Genomic DNA, 20,363 nt, shown 5'->3' with positions numbered 1-20,363 from the left:
ATAGGAATTCTGGATGTATAAAGGGGTCTGTAGGGGGCGGGGGGGGAAGGTTGGGGTAATGTTTTATTTAAATGGTTATTTAACTAAGACACCTACAGCACCAGAAACATACATTTTGGTGGAATGTGGAATATGATCATTTTCTTAAGTTTTAAATTACTGGTGTCAAATTGTGAAAAGTAAATCTGAGGATAACAGGAGGGTTAAAGTTACACATTTGGCTGGTTGAACCTCATCACACTACAAAATAAAATAAAAACAATTTATTTGAACGCAAGTTAGATTTTCTCATAAATGTTCAACTTTTATCTGGGAAATTCAAAATTCTGGCTAATACATTTTTTTATTAACCTAAAATGGGCCTTATACGCTGTAGCTTTTGTGTCCCTTTTTAAAGGTGGGGTAGGTAATTCACTTCAGAAACACTTTTTGTTAAATTCCATGGAATGCTCTTAACATCCCGATAGCAATGAATACATTAAATGCTTTGAAGCCGTGGCGCTGTAAAAAGCACGACCAATCATCTGAGCCGGCCCGGCTAAAATAACTGGATGGCCTACCTGCCTGTCAGCCTTCCATCTGTGCACAAATTTATCTTGTGCCCTCATTGGTCATGTGCGCGTTCGTGTGTGTTGGAGGAGGGGCTCTGTAAGGAAGTCTGAAGGAAGGGGCAGATTTTTTCCGGCTGCGTACTTTCAAATTCTAATCTAGTGCACTCGAGCTGGTTTCTCCAAAATTACCTACCCCACCTTTAAGTAACGCTATTAAAAAATTGTTTTGAGATTCTTATGCAACTTTGAACAGCTCTTTAAGCAGTTTAAGTGCATACTGCTATTTTAAAAAGAAATCTTGCTACTTACTTGACCTCACCATCTCAGTCCCTTTTTATTCCAAACGTCAGCCTAAATACTAATGCGTCTTCATCTACCGGTTGTGTGCTGATATTCCTCTCTTGCTGTTCCCTTCAGATCAGAGCAGTGAAGTGAAGCTGGGGAATCCTCTGCTGGTGTTGCTTCAGACCCCATTCCAGCTTTTCTCCCACCTGCTGTTTGACAGACAGGTGTCTCCGGACAGGTACAAACAGTCAGAGTATTATATATATAGTAAAAATAAACGTCTCTGCATGCGGTATAACTAAAGCGATGTTGTTAAACATGGGAAAAGAACAGATGTAGCCCTTTTTATTTATTGATATAATTGTCTTAATGTACATTATTTAATTTAATATTCTGTTCTTGTACATAACACAGTCTATTTACATGTACATAGACTTCTTGCACTATTTTCTATTTTTGTATTTTATTATATATGTTGCATTGTTGGAGGAGCTCAGGTCAGAAGAATTTCATTGCCATTTCTACACTGTAGCTTATGACAATAAAACCTTTTGAATTTAAAGAAGTCTTACGGCCCGTCCACACAGCGGCGTGCGTTGAAGCTTGCCGGCGGGCGTGTCTGAAACTCGACCAACAACCAATCACATGAATCTCCCGCCCCTGACACACAAGCAGCGGTTTGATTGGCTAAAGCTTGTACTGGCATATGATTCGATTGGCTGACGCTTCTGCCGAGGCTTCAAAAGTTGAACATTGCTCAACTTTTGCAGCGAGCCACGCCAGCAAAGCTCCGCTTCGCTTCCCACAATGCAGTTCGGCGAAAAGTGATGTCACCCCATTGAAAGTGAATGGTGAAGCTTTCAACGCACGCCGCTGTGTGGACGGGCCGTTAGGAGGAGCTTGGTGGACAAAATGTTACAGCAGCCTAAACAAAAGCCGGAAAATAAGACGAACAACTTGATGAATGAAACTTTTAGGAGTGGTGTGAAGGCAGCATCTGACTTTAATATGTCCCCTCCTGTGTCTCCTGCAGAGTTCTGTCCTTGCTGCAGCAGGAGCGTCTGCGTCTGAGCGTCCAGCAGGTGATCGTGCAGAGATGCTGTGAGGCTCTTCCTGTGTGGGTCTCCAGCTCCGGGGATGTCTCCAGTCCCCAAAACAAAGATGGTGGAGTGTTTGGAGTTGCTAATTTATCCATCCTGCTCCAGCAGCACACTCAGGAGCACATGTCCACTCTGGGAATCACAGAAACTCAGTCTGACGCCAGCTCTGAGTCTGATGCCTCAGTGGAAGAGCCTTCCTCTGCACCCACTAACCTCTCCACCTCACCTCCTTCTTCTTCCTCCTCCTCCTCTTCCTCCTCCACCTCAAGCTCTTTCCTCCTCACACCATCGGCCCTGTCTTTCCTAAAGTCCCGCTCCCCATTACTGGCGACCTTGGCGTGTCTGAGCGCCGGTAAAGGAGAAACGGCTCGATCACAACCCTCCGGATGGTCGGGTTATTTCCGCAGCAACCGGAAAGAAGTCGTGCTCGATGGAGAGCAGATTTCCCGGGAAGCAGACGCCCTCCTGAAGGAGTTCCCAATCCTCCAGGCGTACCTCCACACCATGGCTGAACCCCTGCTGGGCTCCCTGGGTAATGAAGGTGAGGACAGTGTAGGGGCGGTTAAAACGTTTGACGTCATCTGAACAGGACATCGCACGCTCACTGCTTGATAGCGTGCGAAGGTCCGTTTACGCCGGTTGTTAAACAACATCGTTATGGGGAAATGCAAGTTTGCGTCCAAATGGTTGGAAGATAAGGAGGAAGGACAATCAATACTGTATAGTCAATGTGAGGTAAAGTGTGTCGCCAATGTAACCGGTTAAAACCCCAAGTGGCGATGAGGTCTTAAAATGTATGGAAAGGGTCTTAAAAAAGGTCTTAAAAGGTCTTACATTTGACTTCAGGATTCCTGCATATACCCTGATCTGTGTTCTTTTAAAAAAAAAATATTTGTATGTATGCACCACGACACCTAGTCAAATTCCTCGTACGTGTGAACCTACCTGGTAATAAATCAAATCAAATCAAATCAGGTTTTATTTATAAAGCACATTTAAAAGCGATTTTTGGTCGAGCCAAAGTGCTGTACATGTAATAAAAACACATTACTACAAATCACAATAAACGACAATAAGTTACAACAGATATATCTTAAAAAACTAAATAAAAATAAAACACACGAAAAAGTCAGGAGTCGTGCTCCGCTCTAACTAGAAAGCCAGAGAGAAGAAGTGTGTTTTTAGTTTTGATTTAAAAACCCCTAGAGTCTGGGCCGACCTCACATGGAGGGGCAGAGTGTTCCAGAGCCTGGGGCCAGCTGCTGCGAAGGCTCGGTGCCCTCGGGTTTTAAGCCTGGTCTTGGGCACTACCAGCAGCAGCTGGTCAGCAGACCTTAAAGCTCTGGCTGGGGTGTAGCGCTGGAGCAGTTCAGCTATATAGGCCGGAGCCAGCCCATTTAGTGCTTTAAAAACAAATAAAAGGATTTTAAAATCAATTCTGAACCGAACTGGAAGCCAGTGTACTGAGGCCAGAATAGGGGTGATGTGGTCACGCTTTTTGTGGCCAGTCAGCAAACGTGCAGCCGCGTTTTGGACTAGCTGTAAGCGTTTGATTGGTCCATACCCACATACAGAGCGTTACAATAGTCCAGTCTCGAGGTTACAAAGGCGTTAATAACCCTTTCTAAGTCTTTAAAAGATAAATACGACTTGGTCTTGGCCAATAGTCTTATTTTAAAAAAGCAGGATTTTACTACGGTGCTGACCTGCTTGTCGAATTTAAAAGTGCTGGTGAAGGTCACTCCAAGGTTCATGACCGAGGGGAGGATGTAATAAACCTGATTCTGATTCTGATTCTTCTTCTTCTTCCCCTTCCCTGGGTAATGAAGGTGAGGACAGTGCAGGACTGGGGGCGCTTCTCTGTGGGAAACCCCTGGTCAGTCTGCTGCTGTCGGGGCCTCAGGAGGAAGTTTCCCAGGCTCTGGCAGCGGAAGCTTTCCAGAAATCTCTCTCCTCCAGAGACCTGAGCCGAGCTCTCAGCCTGCTGGAGCTGTACGGGCAGCGCTGCAGCCAGCAGGGGGCGCTGAGGGACCGCCTGCTCGCCTGCGCCGCCTTAGAGGGTGAGACAAGCAAGATTCAAGATTCAAAGGTTTTATTGTCATATGCTAAAAGCTACAGTGTAGAAATGGCGATGAAATTCTTCTGACCTGAGCTCCTCCAACAATGCAACATATATAATAGAATACAAAAATACAAAGTAGTGCAAAAAGTCTGTATACAGTTATACGAGTGCAGGCATGTGAAATACTGTTGTTGGGTGTCTGCACTTCAAAAATACAGTTAACAAATATTCTGATTCAAAGGTGGATAGGATATGATGGCAAAATAAAAAACTAAATTTAAAAAATCCATACAAAAACACAAAATAATAATATTTTAAAAATAATTTATATTAAACAACAAGGTATATACAGTAAGCAATAAAACGTGTGTATTAAAGGAAGACAAAATGGTAAATACTTAATATTAAAATACATTGAAATCATAATCCAATTCCAACTTTTCTGCATGTTTAAGGCTCAGTTGGAAACCTTTATAAATGACATGTGGGATTGTTATGATTATAGTAACCAACAACTAATAACTTATAGATTTTTATCAAATTTGCTAAACTGTTGTATCCTTCAAATGACAAATAGTCTGTACAAAAAATTAAATCTTTCCTCTACTGTCAGGTTATAGGGACAGTTATAGCAAATAGCATAAAAGTAATTCCTTAAAGGTCCCCTATTATACTGTTTTTCATCAATATATTACAGGTCTCAGATATATACAAACATGTCTCTGAAGTGTTTGGCTCCAAACCCCAAACAGATCAGTGCAGCATCCCATAATCCCCTCTGTTTCAGCCCTGTTTCAAAAGTGCTGATTCTCTGTCTGTTACTTTAGATGAAAATAAGGAGCCCCTCCCCACGCCCCTCTGAGAGAGATTTGGTTACAAAGAACCAATTTTGGGGCCGATCGCCGGAATCAGTATCGGCCAATACCGATCGCCGATTCATTCGAGTGGGCGGGGCCTATGGGGATCTTCCATTTAAAGTGATGTTTAAAACTCAGTTAATGGGGCTCATTCACTGGCGCTTCCACAAGCCAACCAACCAACATAATTATTACATTCAAATGAAGTACATTATTCAAGTTTACATTAACTTTGGATAACACGGGAGAAATGAGCTGAAGCGCTCTCTTTTCCTCTCTCCCTCTCTCTCTCTCTCTCCCTCTCTCTCCTCTCTCTCTCTCTCTCTCTCTCTCTCTCCCTCTCTCTCCCTCTCTCTCTCTCTCTCTCTCTCCCTCTCTCTCTCTCCCTCTCCTGACAGCCTGTCAGTATCTCATGCAGCTCACTGATCCAGTAATGAGTGACCCGACAGTGAAGAATAAATATATTTATAACTAGTCTAGCTTGTACCAGAGGTAGATAAAATAGCTAAGTGTGTTAGGTCTAACTCTTAGTGTGTGTGTTGCTCCGCTCACCGGTCCGTCACAGCGGGTGGAGCTGCAGGATTTCTGCTTCACACACGTTGCATACCGCTATTTTATTGTCTTTTTCGGACACCTTAAAATACTGCCAGACCGGTGAAGCCATTTTGGCGAGCTTGTTTTGCCGCGCACAGAGAAAAGTGTCATGTATTTTACGTCATGTGATTGGCTCTCCTGATCGGCATTTATAGAGAGCACCGATCGATCGGCAGAGAGTGAATATCGGCCGATAACGATCGGAGCATCCCTAGAAAGAACACAATGGTGCTCTAAGAGGAGATTCAGGTGATAAGGTGGTGGGGGGGGGGGGGGGGGGGGTTACCTTGGTTGGTGATTGGCTAATGGTTACACAAGCCAAAACATCGTTATGACATCACAAAGTGGCTCATTTTCAGGTTTTTATATAAATGGATCAGGACAAAAAGAGAGAGAATCTTTTCTCCTGAAACTTTCAGAATCTCTTTTCTCAACACATGTTGATGTAGAAAACACATGTAAAAGAGGATTTTGCATAATAGGTGACCTTTAATACAATTGCGTAATTACTTATAATGTAACTAACATGTTTGTTTACCTTTTGTCTCTATGCTCAGATGGAGATGCAGGGATAGGTCAGCTGTTCCGGGTGCAGGATGCAGATCTGAGAGCTCGAGTCGCCCTGCAGGCTCTTCATCGCTGGCCTCTGTCCGCCTGCCTCGAGCTGCTCGACTTCTGCCTCAACGACCCCGTCACCGAGGCCTCGCTGAGGAAAGACCTGGAGCTCAAGAAGAAACAACTGGACATCTATAAATGGGTACATTTAAAGTGCATTACAAGAAAACTGGGGAGGCTGCTTTCTGTTTTTATATCGCCCCAAGCTGTGGAAAAGCCTAATTTGGCTTATCATGACTTCACATGCCAAGTTTCTTCTTCTCTTGTCACAGATGTTGAATTTGAAGCCTCCTCTGCCGTGGGCGACCTGGCAGGAGCTGAAGGCCGAGTCCAAAACAAACTCTGAGACCATTTTATCTAAGATGATGGAGGCTAAAGTAGGTTCATCTCACCTTATGTCATAAACAATCTCACATCGTATTATGTCAGACAAGATCTTAGCACTTCATTTGACCGTACAAAGTGTTTTACTGTCATTTATTTTGTAATTGTGGTGATATTAAAGAGGCCCTATAAATGAGAGTAACACCTACGTCACTTCCGGGCGAAAATGACGGCCCCGCCCACTTTTGGGGGAAAACAACGCTGGCATTTGAACGGCGGTCAATACAAATTCTGAAGTTTTTGCCAATCCGATCAGAAATGTTTGAAAACCGTGGATTTTCTGATCTTCAAAGAGCCCGATTACGATGGCCAGACAGGCAAACAATCACATTAAATAATTGGAAATCAACGATCAGGCTCGATATATGGTTAAATTAAAATCAGTAGACGAGGCTGTAATTTTCGCCAGCTGTTACTCTCATGAGCGAGGCGGAAAATAATTGTGTTATCATGCCAACAAGCTGCTGTGTCGTTTATTGCTCCTTAAACATTAAAACAAATCCAGAGTTCAGTGTTTCTGTACTTCCTCTAAGAAGAAAGGACAGTAACAGAAGAGCTCTGTGGCTTCAGGCTTCATCGCCATTCAAATGACAGCGTTGGTTTCCCCCAAAAGTGGGCGAGGCCGTAAAGTGACGTAGATGTTACTCTCATCTATGGACATCGATCGCCTACTGCTATATTTAACCATATATCGAGCCCGATCGTCGATTTCCAATGATGTAATGTAATTGTTTCCCTGTCTGGCCATCGTAATCGGGCTCTTTGAAGATCCACAAATCCACGGTTTTCTTACATTTCTGATCGGATTGGCAAAAACTTCAGAATCTGTATTGACCGCCATTCAAATGACAGCTTTGTTTTCCCCCAAAACGTGGGCGGAGCCGTACTTTTTGCCCGGAAGTGACGCATGTGTTACTCATGTATTGTGCCGTTGTGGTGTTACCTTACCTGTAGTGTGTTGTGTCCATACAATATACTGTAATTGGATTTCTCTTGTCTGTATTTTCTGCAGGAGTTTGCTCTGTGTGCTCAGTGGGTCGATCTCTATCCTGTTTCTGATCAGCTGAAACTGAAGCTTCAGACGGAGCATTTACTTCACCTGCTGGAGAAGGGACAGACGGATGAAGCTTTCCAGGTCAACACTGCTTCATATCCTCTTAAATTCAGATCCTAAATAACTCAACACTATGATGATCATTATACGATACGATAAAGACTTTGATTATACATATGATCTATAAAGTACGGTGTCTGACAGGTGCAAACGCATTGCAGCCCAAAACACGTCCATTAGTCTAAAATATTCAAGGCTTTTATTGTCATGTGTACATAGCTACAGTGTAGTTATGTCAATGAATATCTTAGGTCACAGGCTCCTCCAGCAGTGCAACACAATAAAACAGATAAAATAGTGCAATAAAATAAAATAGAATATAATAGAAACCGTGCAGAATAGTCTTTATACAAGTCATTGGAATATTGATATCTATGAGTATGTTATGGATGTTCTTTCAAAAGTTCAGGTCTTTAACGGTCTTATTATGTGATGAAAATGCGCTGCAGTTAAAAAATCTATGCAAATATAAAAACACAAATGTGCCAAAACACATGCAAATGAAGAAATATCTTCTCCAACTTGATGTGAACTGTTCTCTCTTCTTCCTCTCTCCCTCACTTTTTTTGTTTTTCAGTTACTGGAGGGCCTCTCGGACTCTGCGTTGGGTCTGGATGTGTGTGAGCGAGCTCTGGACCTCCGCCCCGGTCTGCCTGCATGTCACTTCCTGGCCGACTTCCTCACTCTGCACTTCCAGAGGCAGGTGTCTCCGGCGCGAAGACGCCACATCCACGCCCTGCACCTGGGCTCCAAGGTCTGTGGTCAAGTTACACACTATCATTTCTTTAAATCAGTATTTCAATTGTTTAATATATAAATAATAAATATTTAAGAACATGTCAACTCCATCACTGCTGCCTCTACTGTATATCCATTAAATCCCAATAGAAGATCAATATTTGTAGTCCTCTTTAGACATTTGAATGCAGATTTTTTACATATGATGCTGTAAAAGCGTTGTTTTCACACAGCTTCAGGTTGTTTTCAAGATTCAAGGCTTTTATTGTCATGTGTACATAGCTACAGTGTAGTTACGACAATTAAAATCTTAGGTCACAGGCTCCTCCAAGAGTGCAATACAATAAAACAGATAATGCAAGTAAATACAAAAAAAATACAATATAATAGAAATAGTGCAAGAATAGTCTATATACAAGTAATTGGAATATGATATATCAGATAAATTGTTTAGTTTTTTTGTGTTAATGTCTCTGGATGTGTGTTACCCTGCAGGTGTTGCTGACGCTGCCCTCCTCCGCCCGGCAGGATTACTTCCCGCTGCTGTCGGAGCCGCTGCTGATGCTGGAGCAGCTGCTGATGAACCTGAAGGTGGACTGGGCGGAGGTGGCGGTGCGAACGCTGCGCAGCCTCGTGATTGGTCAGGAGGCCGGCTTCAGCTCAGAGGACATCGATAAACTTCTGGCAGAATACGGCGGCAAGGCGCTCGACTTCTCCTGCGCTCCCAGAGAGAGGAGCCGCTCAGGTGGGTGATTATAGTGAGGTGGGAAGTACATTTTTCTGGTATCAGTACTTTACTCCACTACTTGTTTTTCTGACGACTTTTTACTTTCTACTTCTTACATGTTGAGCACAAATACCCGTACTTTCTACTTCTTACATTTTGAACACAAATACCTGTACTTTCTACTTCTTATATGTTGAACACAAATACCTGTACTTTCTACTTCTTACATGTTGAACACAAATACCTGTACTTTCTACTTCTTACATTTTGAACACAAATACCCGTACTTTCTACTTCTTATATGTTGAACACAAATACCTGTACTTTCTACTTCTTACATTTTGAACACAAATACCTGTACTTTCTACTTCTTATATGTTGAACACAAATACCTGTACTTTCTACTTCTTACATTTTGAACACAAATACCCGTACTTTCTACTTCTTATATGTTGAACACAAATACCTGTACTTTCTACTTCTTACATTTTGAACACAAATACCTGTACTTTCTACTTCTTATATGTTGAACACAAATACCTGTACTTTCTACTTCTTACATTTTGAACACAAATACCTGTACTTTCTACTTCTTACATTTTGAACTCAAATACCTGTACTTTCTACTTCTTACATTTTGAACTCAAATACCTGTACTTTCTACTTCTTACATGTTGAACACAAATACCTGTACTTTCTACTTCTTACATGTTGAACACAAATACCTGTACTTTCTACTTCTTACATGTTGAACACAAATACCTGTACTTTCTACTTCTTACATTTTGAACTCAAATACCTGTACTTTCTACTTCTTACATTTCCCAAACAGGCTGGTTCCTTTAGTTTGAATGTGTGTTTGGTGGCCTGATCATTATTATTTAGAGTCATTGCGTGCCTATTGATTTGAACACGATCCGTGTATCCATCATTTCCTGGTCTTCTCTAAAGAAGAGGGACCAATGAAAACGTTGTCATGTTGCCGTTGTTCAGCATGGAAACATTCATTAGCTAACAATGACATTATTGTTCTATTAATATAAAGGGAGGTCAGGTACTCTTTAAAACAGCTGCTAGTTATGGGTACTTTTTACTTAAGTACATTTCAAAGCCCTCTTTACTTTTACTTGAGTAAAGAAGTTTAGTCAGTACTTCTCCTTTTACCATTTTTAAACACGAGTATCTGTACTTCTACTTGAGTAAAGGATGTGTGTACTTTTGCCATCTCTGAGGATCACTGACACATGCAGAGACACGTTTGTTAATGTTGCACACAAAAAAATTACTTAAAGGATTGCATACGATTAAAATAAATTATATTTTGTTCTTCATTCTGACCTGAAGTTGCAGAAACAACAAGCACATCACATGCTGTCAGCTAGGTTCTAATCAGCGATGCCTCAATAAACACTCTCTGATTTGCATAAACCTAAGAAATGCTTGCAATTAACCTGAAAAACACAAAAAACAATATTCAGCACAAATACACTTATTATTTTCCAAGTTACAGGTCATGATACTACTGATATTAGTCCATATTTGCGTACAGGTTACGGCCTATTTCACACGTTACACTGGTCATTTAATCGGTAAAACCACAGTAAAGATACAATATACATTTCAAATGTGCATGACCGATAATGCGATACATTTACACATTCATTATACATCTGTGCGACTACTTTCATACGTCTTTTAACTGCTTTTTTTCTAAATATTTGCTTGTTTTCCAGACTCAGTGATCAGCCTGCAGGACTCTCTGATGCAGTGTCCGGCTCAGGACAGCAGCTCCCTCTCCTCCAGCAGGATCGAATCCCCAACACCTTCTACAGGTACAGAGTTTAACGTCAATAATATGAAACACATTTTGATCCTCTGTAGAGTTATACCCCTTTGATTTGTTTTTATTACACGTGTGGTTGCCTCTTTATTCAATGTACCTTTCTTTCATTTGCTGGAGATAGTATAAATTATATAACATTTGACATTTTGGCACACGTATCTAAAACACAGCTAGACCTTTGTCTTTTGTTTATTCCAGTTGCGTATTTCCATATTCCATATAAATTGAAAGTGCTTTATTTACCGCTTTCACCGCCTTTAATCAAAGGACAAGAGAAATCTGTATAGAGAGGCGAAGTCCCGCCCATCTACTTCCGACCCATGGGACCTTATTTCGGAAAAATGATGTATTGAAGTCAATGGAGAGAGAAAACTTATCTTTATATCCCGTTTGAATTGTGCCACGAATTACACATATGATGTTTGTCAATCGTAAAAGATAATTTCCATGTCAAAAAAGTCACAGTTTGTCGTAAAACTGTTGAAATATAAGACTATGAAAAATACGCAACTAGAAAGACTACAAATCCCAGAATCCCGGTCCCGCATGCTGGCTCTTAGGAACCGACTAACTCCCCTTGTGTGTATGTACAGCTCTCAACATGCCCAGACTTGGAGTGATTTTCACCTCTTTTAATACTTTCCGCCTCATTCTGAAAGAAAGAAGTGAAATGTGCCAACGTGACGGCCGTCTTGGTGTGTGGTGCGAGACGGGAGATGTAGTTCATTGAGCGTTTTCACACAAAAAAAGTGTTACTTTTTTGACTTGCAAAATTATCTTTTAAATTGACAAACATCATATGTGTAATTCGTGGCACAATTCAAACGGGATCGAGAGATAATCTTTCTCTCCCCATTGACTTCAATACATACTTTTTCCGAAATAAGGTCCCATGGAGCACCCCCGGAAAGGGAGGGACTTCGCCTCTCTATTGATGATTCTCCTCTTTCTCCTCCTACGCCCGCAAACTCTTGTGTTATTGTTTAGATTAAGAGACGGTTCGTTCAGGTGTTGAATATTTATTTAAACTTGTGTTTTGTCTTGATTTTCCTGATTGTTTCCTTCTCCTGTGTTGTGTCACAGCCAGCACCCCCACACACACGCTCTCCTCTAGCAGCAGCGACAGGGAGAAGGACCGGAGCTCCGCGGGGAGGAAACATCGATCCTCTGCAAAGTTCCAGCCTCCAGAACATCCCCCGGCCCGGAAAGACTGGGTCCCCGACACCAAGCAGCTCATGTGCATGGTCTGCCAGAGGGAGAGGTTCACCATGGTGAGCGGGCCAAACTATAAATATCTATTCAATATCTAGAAGTACAAAACAAATCTCCCCATGGGGAGAAATTATAAATATCTTACCTTACCTTAAATCACCCTACTTCCTCTGAGTGTTTATTATTGTGCAGAAATGGGAAATGTGATAATATTGCATGACCATATAAGTTACAAAACAAAACTGTGAAAAAACCTAAAATGTACAAAAACTCAAGTGAGACAAAATATTCTAATGATCAATTTTTTAAAAGCTCAAAGGGGAAACAACGCCATTACAGGAGACTAAATGGAAAGTAATCTTATCTCTGATTGAAAATCCCACATTTCTCTAAAAGTTGTTGGACATATTTTGGATAATATAAGTACACAACATATATATAACATAAGTCTAGTGGTTTACGACATTTTAAAGTGGAAAGGTTTCTTTTTATACCATAATTGTTGGTAGAAATGTATTTAAAGGGGACCTATCATGCAAAATGCAATTTTTGATGTCTTCTATACATAAATATGTGTCCCCGGTGTGTCGGGGAACTCTCGCAGCATCAGGAAATAAAACCCTCTCTCTTTTCCTCCGTACCCAAATCTCTAAAAACGGGGTTACAACGGAGCTGATCCAGATTTGCGTCCGATATGACGTAATATCTGAAATGTGGACCCACGGCCCTATCAGAAACGTTGCTATCAGAAACAATGCCCGACTGTTTTGGACGTAATATGGTCGGTGTTTACATTAGCATCGCTAACACTCAGAGCTAACCTGTACTGGAGAGCATGTGTGTGAAGAAGCAGGAAATAAAAAGGAACTCACCTTGTGGTATAACCGGCAAGAGAGAAAGCCTTTGAGCTCCATACTGTTTCAGAAATAATCCTTGATAATCCATGATATGGCGTTTCATCACGGCAGTATTTAGTTTAGACAGTAGCTGCCGGGTCCCGCATGAGCTCAGCCCCCTCCCTTTTTATTTATTTTTCAAGCTTTATACCCCAAATCAGCACTTTTGAAACAGGAAGTGAAATAGAGGGATATGAGGCATGGCTGGAATGGGTGATCTGTTTTTTATATATTTTTATATATCTGAGACCTATGCTATTGCCTACAAATAGCATGATATGTGACCTTTAAATCGGTTCAAATCTGACGCTTTTATTCATATTTTTAAAGATTCTCCTGACAACAAATGTTCACAGAAAAGAAAAAACTGCAAAAATTATCTTGGAAAACTTATATTTTGACCATTTAAGTAAAACCTTTTTCCCCACCAGTTTCAAAGAGGGCATTTTTTTCTCATCAGTTTTTAACTCGGAAACAAAGGAGAGCATTTGTTTTAGATAACACAAAAAATAGATCACCCAATCTGGGTTTCCAAGTGTAAAATGAATCAGTAAATAATCACTATTTGTCTTTTGCTTTTCCAGTTCAACAGACGGCATCACTGTCGCCGGTGCGGCCGTCTGGTTTGTCACGCCTGCTCGGAGCACAAGATGCTGGTGGCAGGATGTCCGAGAGAAGAGGAGGTCCGGGTCTGTGACCAGTGCTACGCCTACTTCCACACAGAGTAAGACCCCGCAGATCTTAGAGCTGCAAAACCTATAATTAAATATTTTTTAACAAGAAACACTGTACTTAAATGTGCCCTATTATACTGTTTTTCATTACTTTGTTATAGGTCTCAGATATATACAAAACATGTCTCTGAAGTGTTCGGCTCCAAATACCAAACAGATCATTGCAGCATCCCATAATCCCCTCCAGTGTTTCCGCCAGACCAGGGCTGAGAGGTCCCTTTATAGATACTATCTCTTTACGTATTAGTGATGGGAATTCCGGCTCTTTTCAGTGAGCCGGATCGTTTGGTTCGGCTCACTAAGAAGAGCCGGCTCTTTGGGCTCCTAAGCGGCTCTTCATGTTACCACAGTTTACCACGGAGCCTCAGTTTCGCCGCTGCGAGGCTCCGGCGCTCGCAGTTCACGCGCGTGCTCCACTAGCACCCCCCGTCAAGGCTCGCCGGCAGTACACTTTCCGTCACAGGAACACGCTTTGCTGGCGGCGATAAGAATCCCACCAGACTCCTTTGCCCCTCCAACAGAGGGATGTCCTTGTCCCTTTCGTCATTTCAAGCTATAAAAACTCTCGATCTTCTATTCTTCTATTTATTTATATGACGGCAAGACGCCCCCATGGCGGAAACGCTGACCCCCTCTGTCTCAGCCATGTTTCAAAAGTGCTGATTCTCTGTCTGTTACTTTAGATGAAAATAAGGAGCCCCTCCCCACGCCCCTCTGAGAGATATTTGGTTAAAAAGAACACAATGGTGCTCTAGGAGGAGATTCAGGTGATAAGGTGGGGGGGGGTTACCTTGGTTGCCGATTGGCTAATGGTTACACAAGACAAAAAATCGTTATGACATCACAAAGTGGCCAAAATCTGATCAGCTCATTTTCAGACAGGTTTTTATAGAAATGGATCAGGACAAAAAGAGAGAGAATCTTTGTTCCTGAAACTTTCAGAGTCTCTTTCCACAGAGGGGACACATGTTGATGAAGAAGAGACATGAAGAAAAGGGGACACATGGTGATGTAGAGGAGACATGAAGAAAAGGGGACACATGTTGATGTAGAAGAGACATGGAGAAGAGGGGACACATGTTGATGTAGAAGAGACATGAAGAAGAGGGGACACATGGTGATGTAGAGGAGACATGAAGAAGAGGGGACACATGGTGATGTAGAAGAGACATGGAGAAGAGGGGACACATGTTGATGTAGAAGAGACATGAAGAAGAGGGGACACATGGTGATGTAGAGGAGACATGAAGAAGAGGGGACACATGGTGATGTAGAAGAGACATGAAGAAGAGGGGACACGTGTTGATGTAGAAGAGACATGAAGAAGAGGGGACACATGTTGATGTAGAAGAGACATGAAGAAGAGGGGACACATGTTGATGTAGAAGAGACATGAAGAAGAGGGGACACATGTTGATGTAGAAGAGACATGAAGAAGAGGGGACACATGTTGATGTAGAAGAGACATGAAGAAGAGGGGACACATGTTGATGTAGAAGAGACATGAAGAAGAAGGGGGACACATGTTGATGTAGAAGAGACATGAAGAAGAGGGGACACATGTTGATGTAGAAGAGACATGAAGAAGAGGGGACACATGGTGATGTAGAAGAGACATGAAGAAGAGGGGACACATGTTGATGTAGAAGAGACATGAAGAAGAGGGGACACATGTTGATGTAGAAGAGACATGAAGAAGAGGGGACACATGTTGATGTAGAAGAGACATGAAGAAGAGGGGACACATGTTGATGTAGAGAGACATGAAGAAGAGGGGACACATGTTGATGTAGAAGAGACATGAAGAAGAGGGGACACATGTTGATGTAGAAGAGACATGAAGAAGAGGGGACACATGTTGATGTAGAAGAGACATGAAGAAGAGGGGACACATGGTGATGTAGAAGAGACATGAAGAAGAGGGGACACATGTTGATGTAGAAGAGACATGAAGAAGAGGGGACACATGTTGATGTAGAAGAGACATGAAGAAGAGGGGACACATGTTGATGAAGAAGAGACATGAAGAAGAGGGGACACATGTTGCTGTAGAAGAGACATGAAGAAGAGGGGACACATGTTGATGAAGAAGAGACATGAAGAAGAGGGGACACATGTTGATGTAGAAGAGACATGAAGAAGAGGGGACACATGTTGATGTAGAAAAAGAGGGTTTTGCATAATAGGTGACCTTTAAATGTATCTTTAAAGACCGAGAGGTTACCTGTAGTCATGGAAAGTCTTGAATATCATAGTGGCATAATCTATAAATGACAGAAGAAATAAGAAATGCTTGTTTTCAAAATAACAAAGCTGATTTTATTTTACAATTTGTTGTGTACATCCAGAGCTTTTGAGAGGTAGTTCTCATAAATTCAACCATATTGGAAACCTGACCTTGTAACAGTTATTAGTTACATTTCAAGGGTCCTAACTATGAAATGTGTCGGACCTCTTTAAGACATTATATAGATCCATTTGAAATTAATGTGTTTTGAAATTAATTTGTGCCGTTTTCTTTTTCTCCACGTTCAGTTCTGACGATGAGATGGAACCAGCTGAAGGTAAATTGAAAAATATAAATAAAGGATATGCTAAATGTCTCCTCTTTGCTGCATTGGAGTTAGTTTGTTTTAGTGTTAACTTTCTTTTATAAGTAAAAGCACAATACTGACACATGCACTCAGAAATAATGCCACCTTAAATATCTCAAAGTTATGTAAAATAAATGCAATGTCTGTCATTTGGCTAGAATTGTATTTTAAAAGGTGCTTTTCTGCCGCTTTTAGACCAACTTATTTTAGAAATTAACTTTTTTAAACCTGTTGTGACAGATAGAAAAAAACAGCCAAATATTTTCATCTGGTAAAACTTGTCTCCCAACTGTTTCACGGAGAAAATTAATACTTTTTTTTGTCACAAACAGAGAAAACTGCCACCTTGAATATCCAAAATTCTGCTTTTCTCAAATCATTGATATTTAGATGGCCTGACATTTCACCCTGACTCTCTCTGCTCTCCTCTGTTTTCCTGCAGACACAGGAAGTCCCGTGGTGACAGAGGAAACTTTAGATGGGATGCTGCATCTTCCCGAAGTGATCCAACGACAGATCCACCTGAGCACGAACCCTGCCGAGAACCAGCTGCTGCGGAGCGAGTTCTACTACGAACAGGTCGGGTGTTAAAATGTCTTATTACAAATCATCGGTCATTTTTAGCTTACTGTAGGTGACAACAAACGTACAAACTATCCCTTTAGGTAACACTTAAACGTATCTTATATTTCTTAAATGCTACTCTTCTTGACATATGAATTATGGGTTGCAGCCTAAATTTGAGATCATATTCCAGCTGTTGTCAACATGTGTCCCCTCTTCTCCATGTCTCTTCTACATCACCATGTGTCCCCTCTTCTCCATGTCTCTTCTACATCAACATGTGTCCCCTCTTCTCCATGTCTCTTCTACATCAACATGTGTCCCCTCTTCTTCATGTCTCTTCTTCATCAACATGTGTCCCCTCTTCTTCATGTCTCTTCTACATCAACATGTGTCCCCTCTTCTTCATGTCTCTTCTACATCAACATGTGTCCCCTCTTCTTCATGTCTCTTCTACATCAACATGTGTCCCCTCTTCTTCATGTCTCTTCTACATCAACATGTGTCCCCTCTTCTTCATGTCTCTTCTACATCAACATGTGTCCCCTCTTCTTCATGTCTCTTCTACATCAACATGTGTCCCCTCTTCTTCATGTCTCTTCTACATCAACATGTGTCCCCACTTCTTCATGTCTCTTCTACATCAACATGTGTCCCCTCTTCTTCATGTCTCTTCTACATCAACATGTGTCCCCTCTTCTTCATGTCTCTTCTACATCAACATGTGTCCCCTCTTCTTCATGTCTCTTCTACATCAACATGTGTCCCCTCTTCTTCATGTCTCTTCTACATCAACATGTGTCCCCTCTTCTTCATGTCTCTTCTTCATCAACATGTGTCCCCTCTGTGGAAAGAGACTCTGAAAGTTTCAGGAACAAAGATTCTCTCTCTTTTTGTCCTGATCCATTTATATAAAAACCTGTCTGAAAATGAGCTGATCAGATTTTGGCCACTTTATGATGTCATAACGATGTTTTGGCTTGTGTAGCCATTAGCCAATCACCAACCAAGGTAACCCCCCCCCCACACCTTATCACCTGAATCTCCTCCTAGAGCACCATTGTGTTCTTTTTAACCAAATCTCTCTCAGAGGGGCGTGGGGAGGGGCTCCTTATTTTCATCTAAAGTAACAGACAGAGAATCAGCACTTTGGAAACAGGGCTGAAACAGAGGGGATTATGGGATGCTGCAATGATCTGTTTGGTGTTTCAGCCAATCAGAGACATGTTTTGTATATATCTGAGACCTGGAATATATTGATGAAAAACAGTATAATAGGGGACCTTTAAAGTATAATCAACCCAGTGAATACAGTAAAGATAATCTCAGTGGTTTCCTTTATCTCACAGGCTCCCAGTGCGTTCCTGTGCGTGGCGCTGCTGTCTCTGCACAGCGATCAGACGGCCTGCGGGCATCAGCTGATCAGCCACTGCCGCTCTCTGTCTCGGAAACTGACAAACCCTGAGGTGGACGCCTGCCTGCTCACTGACATCATGAAGCAGCTGCTCTTCAGCGCAAAACTCATGTTCGTCAAGGTGGGCCGCAGCCAGGACCTCGCACTGTGCGACAGGTGAGATGTAACCCTGGGTCCACTGGAGAACATGCTGCTCCAAAAACAAGTACAAAAATAGTGAAAACAAGTTTGTAATAAGCAAAGAAATCTGCAAGTAGAACAGGTGAAAATTGCTTGGTAACATTTGTTGATATAAGATCAGATATTTAGATAAATTAGATCTTGTTAACCTATATTTTACCAGGTAATGTTGTGTTACAAAATAAGCCAGAAAAGCTCAAACGTTTTCTGTTTTCTCAAGTAAGAATTATTTGTGAAACCACAGGATCCATCTTTTGCAAATACCACAGCAGCTTAAAAACCTTGTGTTTCATCTGAGATATAACTCAAAATAATGTTTTTAAGAGATACTTAAAATGCATTGTCTAAAAAAACAAGATTCCTTATCTCACTGCACTGTTACTTCTCAAGTTATTATGTCTTGTATCAAGTGTAAAGACATTTACTGACTAGAAATCGTGTTGTTAGTGGGTGTTTTTCAGTTGTTTTTGTCTGCAAAGATGCTGGGAACTCTTTTGTGGTCAGTTCAAAGCCATGTAAAGAAAGTGTTTGCAATAGAAATCACCTAGAAAAATCACACAAATTATTCGATAATATTTAGGCATAGTTTGAGAACTGCTATCCATTTTGTCATTGGAGAATGTTCACATGAGGAAAGTGTTATAACTATGGGTGGGTAACATATTGTTTTATGTCGGTGTCTATTTTTGTACTTTGGTTTCTTCAATATGTTTTGTCTTGAGTTTAGGTCTTGGTATTGTATCATCTTATCACTGTTAAAAAGAAAAGAATATCCAACATAAGATGCTACGTTTGGAACATGATAAGAGCCACATGTAAAAATGTATCTCAAAACTCAGACTTTTTTTCTCAAAATTCACCAAAAAATCACTTTTGGTCAGATCAAATTTTTCGGATCTCACTCTTTTACTTATCCTCTATTTCCTCAGCTACATCAGCAAAGTAGACGTGCTGAAGATTCTGGTGACGGCGAACTACAAAGACATTCCTTCTCTGGACGACATCGTGGAGACTTCTGCCATCACTCGCCTCCGCCACCAGCTGCTGGAGGCCGAGCACTACCAGCTGGCCGTGGAGGTGAGGAGGACGGCTATTTATACCTGTTATTCCTTCCTGGTCATGGCATAGATACCTTAGACCTTAAAACAAACTCTTATGGTGTTAAACCTTCGTCAGGGAGTCAAAAAACAACAAAACAGAAAAAAAGGCTTGACAATTCATAGGTTGTTTTTAAATTTAAGACAATAAAGGCATTTTAACTGTTTTAAAAGAGAGTGCCTTGAAGTTTTATTTGTATGTAGTGTCTCTACTTTAAAGAGTCCTCTCCTGCTGATTTTCAGGTGTATATCAGTATGTAGTGTCTCTACTTTAAAGAGTCCTCTCCTGCTGATGTTCAGATGTATATCAGTATGTAGTGTCTCTACTTTAAAGAGTCCTCTCCTGATGATGTTCAGGTGTATATCAGTATTTAGTGTCTCTACTTTAAAGAGTCCTCTCCTGCTGATGTTCAGGTGTATATCAGTATGTAGTGTCTCTACTTTAAAGAGTCCTCTCCTGCTGATGTTCAGGTGTATATCAGTATGTAGTGTCTCTACTTTAAAGAGTCCTCTCCTGCTGATGTTCAGGTGTATATCAGTATGTAGTGTCTCTACTTTAAAGAGTCCTCTCCTGCTGATGTTCAGGTGTATATCAGTATGTAGTGTCTCTACTTTAAAGAGTCCTCTCCTGCTGATGTTCAGGTGTATATCAGTATGTAGTGTCTCTACTTTAAAGAGTCCTCTCCTGCTGATGTTCAGGTGTATATCAGTATGTAGTGTCTCTACTTTAAAGAGTCCTCTCCTGCTGATGTTCAGGTGTATATCAGTATGTAGTGTCTCTACTTTAAAGAGTCCTCTCCTG

The 20,363-nt window shown here is 41.4% G+C and overlaps 1 protein-coding gene across 1 annotated transcript in view; it reads left to right on the top strand.

Annotated features, from left to right (window-relative positions):
- The window catches only part of zfyve26 (zinc finger, FYVE domain containing 26), a 58,808-nt gene that overhangs the window by 24,015 nt on the left and 14,430 nt on the right, over positions 1 to 20,363 (top strand). The window contains exons 20-34 of the mRNA XM_034144341.1: positions 969 to 1,074; positions 1,870 to 2,477; positions 3,766 to 3,996; positions 6,007 to 6,206; positions 6,337 to 6,441; positions 7,461 to 7,583; positions 8,140 to 8,316; positions 8,796 to 9,045; positions 10,761 to 10,859; positions 11,954 to 12,141; positions 13,563 to 13,702; positions 16,248 to 16,276; positions 16,749 to 16,885; positions 18,220 to 18,440; positions 19,394 to 19,541. Coding sequence (XP_034000232.1) covers positions 969 to 1,074; positions 1,870 to 2,477; positions 3,766 to 3,996; positions 6,007 to 6,206; positions 6,337 to 6,441; positions 7,461 to 7,583; positions 8,140 to 8,316; positions 8,796 to 9,045; positions 10,761 to 10,859; positions 11,954 to 12,141; positions 13,563 to 13,702; positions 16,248 to 16,276; positions 16,749 to 16,885; positions 18,220 to 18,440; positions 19,394 to 19,541 — 2,762 coding nt within the window. The remainder of the gene's footprint in view (positions 1 to 968; positions 1,075 to 1,869; positions 2,478 to 3,765; positions 3,997 to 6,006; positions 6,207 to 6,336; positions 6,442 to 7,460; positions 7,584 to 8,139; positions 8,317 to 8,795; positions 9,046 to 10,760; positions 10,860 to 11,953; positions 12,142 to 13,562; positions 13,703 to 16,247; positions 16,277 to 16,748; positions 16,886 to 18,219; positions 18,441 to 19,393; positions 19,542 to 20,363) is intronic.

Source organism: Trematomus bernacchii, unplaced genomic scaffold (assembly GCF_902827165.1).
Source record: "Trematomus bernacchii unplaced genomic scaffold, fTreBer1.1, whole genome shotgun sequence".
Taxonomy (NCBI): domain Eukaryota; kingdom Metazoa; phylum Chordata; class Actinopteri; order Perciformes; family Nototheniidae; genus Trematomus; species Trematomus bernacchii.
The sequence above is the reverse complement of the archived record's forward strand: the minus strand, read 5'-3'. Positions and strand labels throughout refer to the sequence as shown.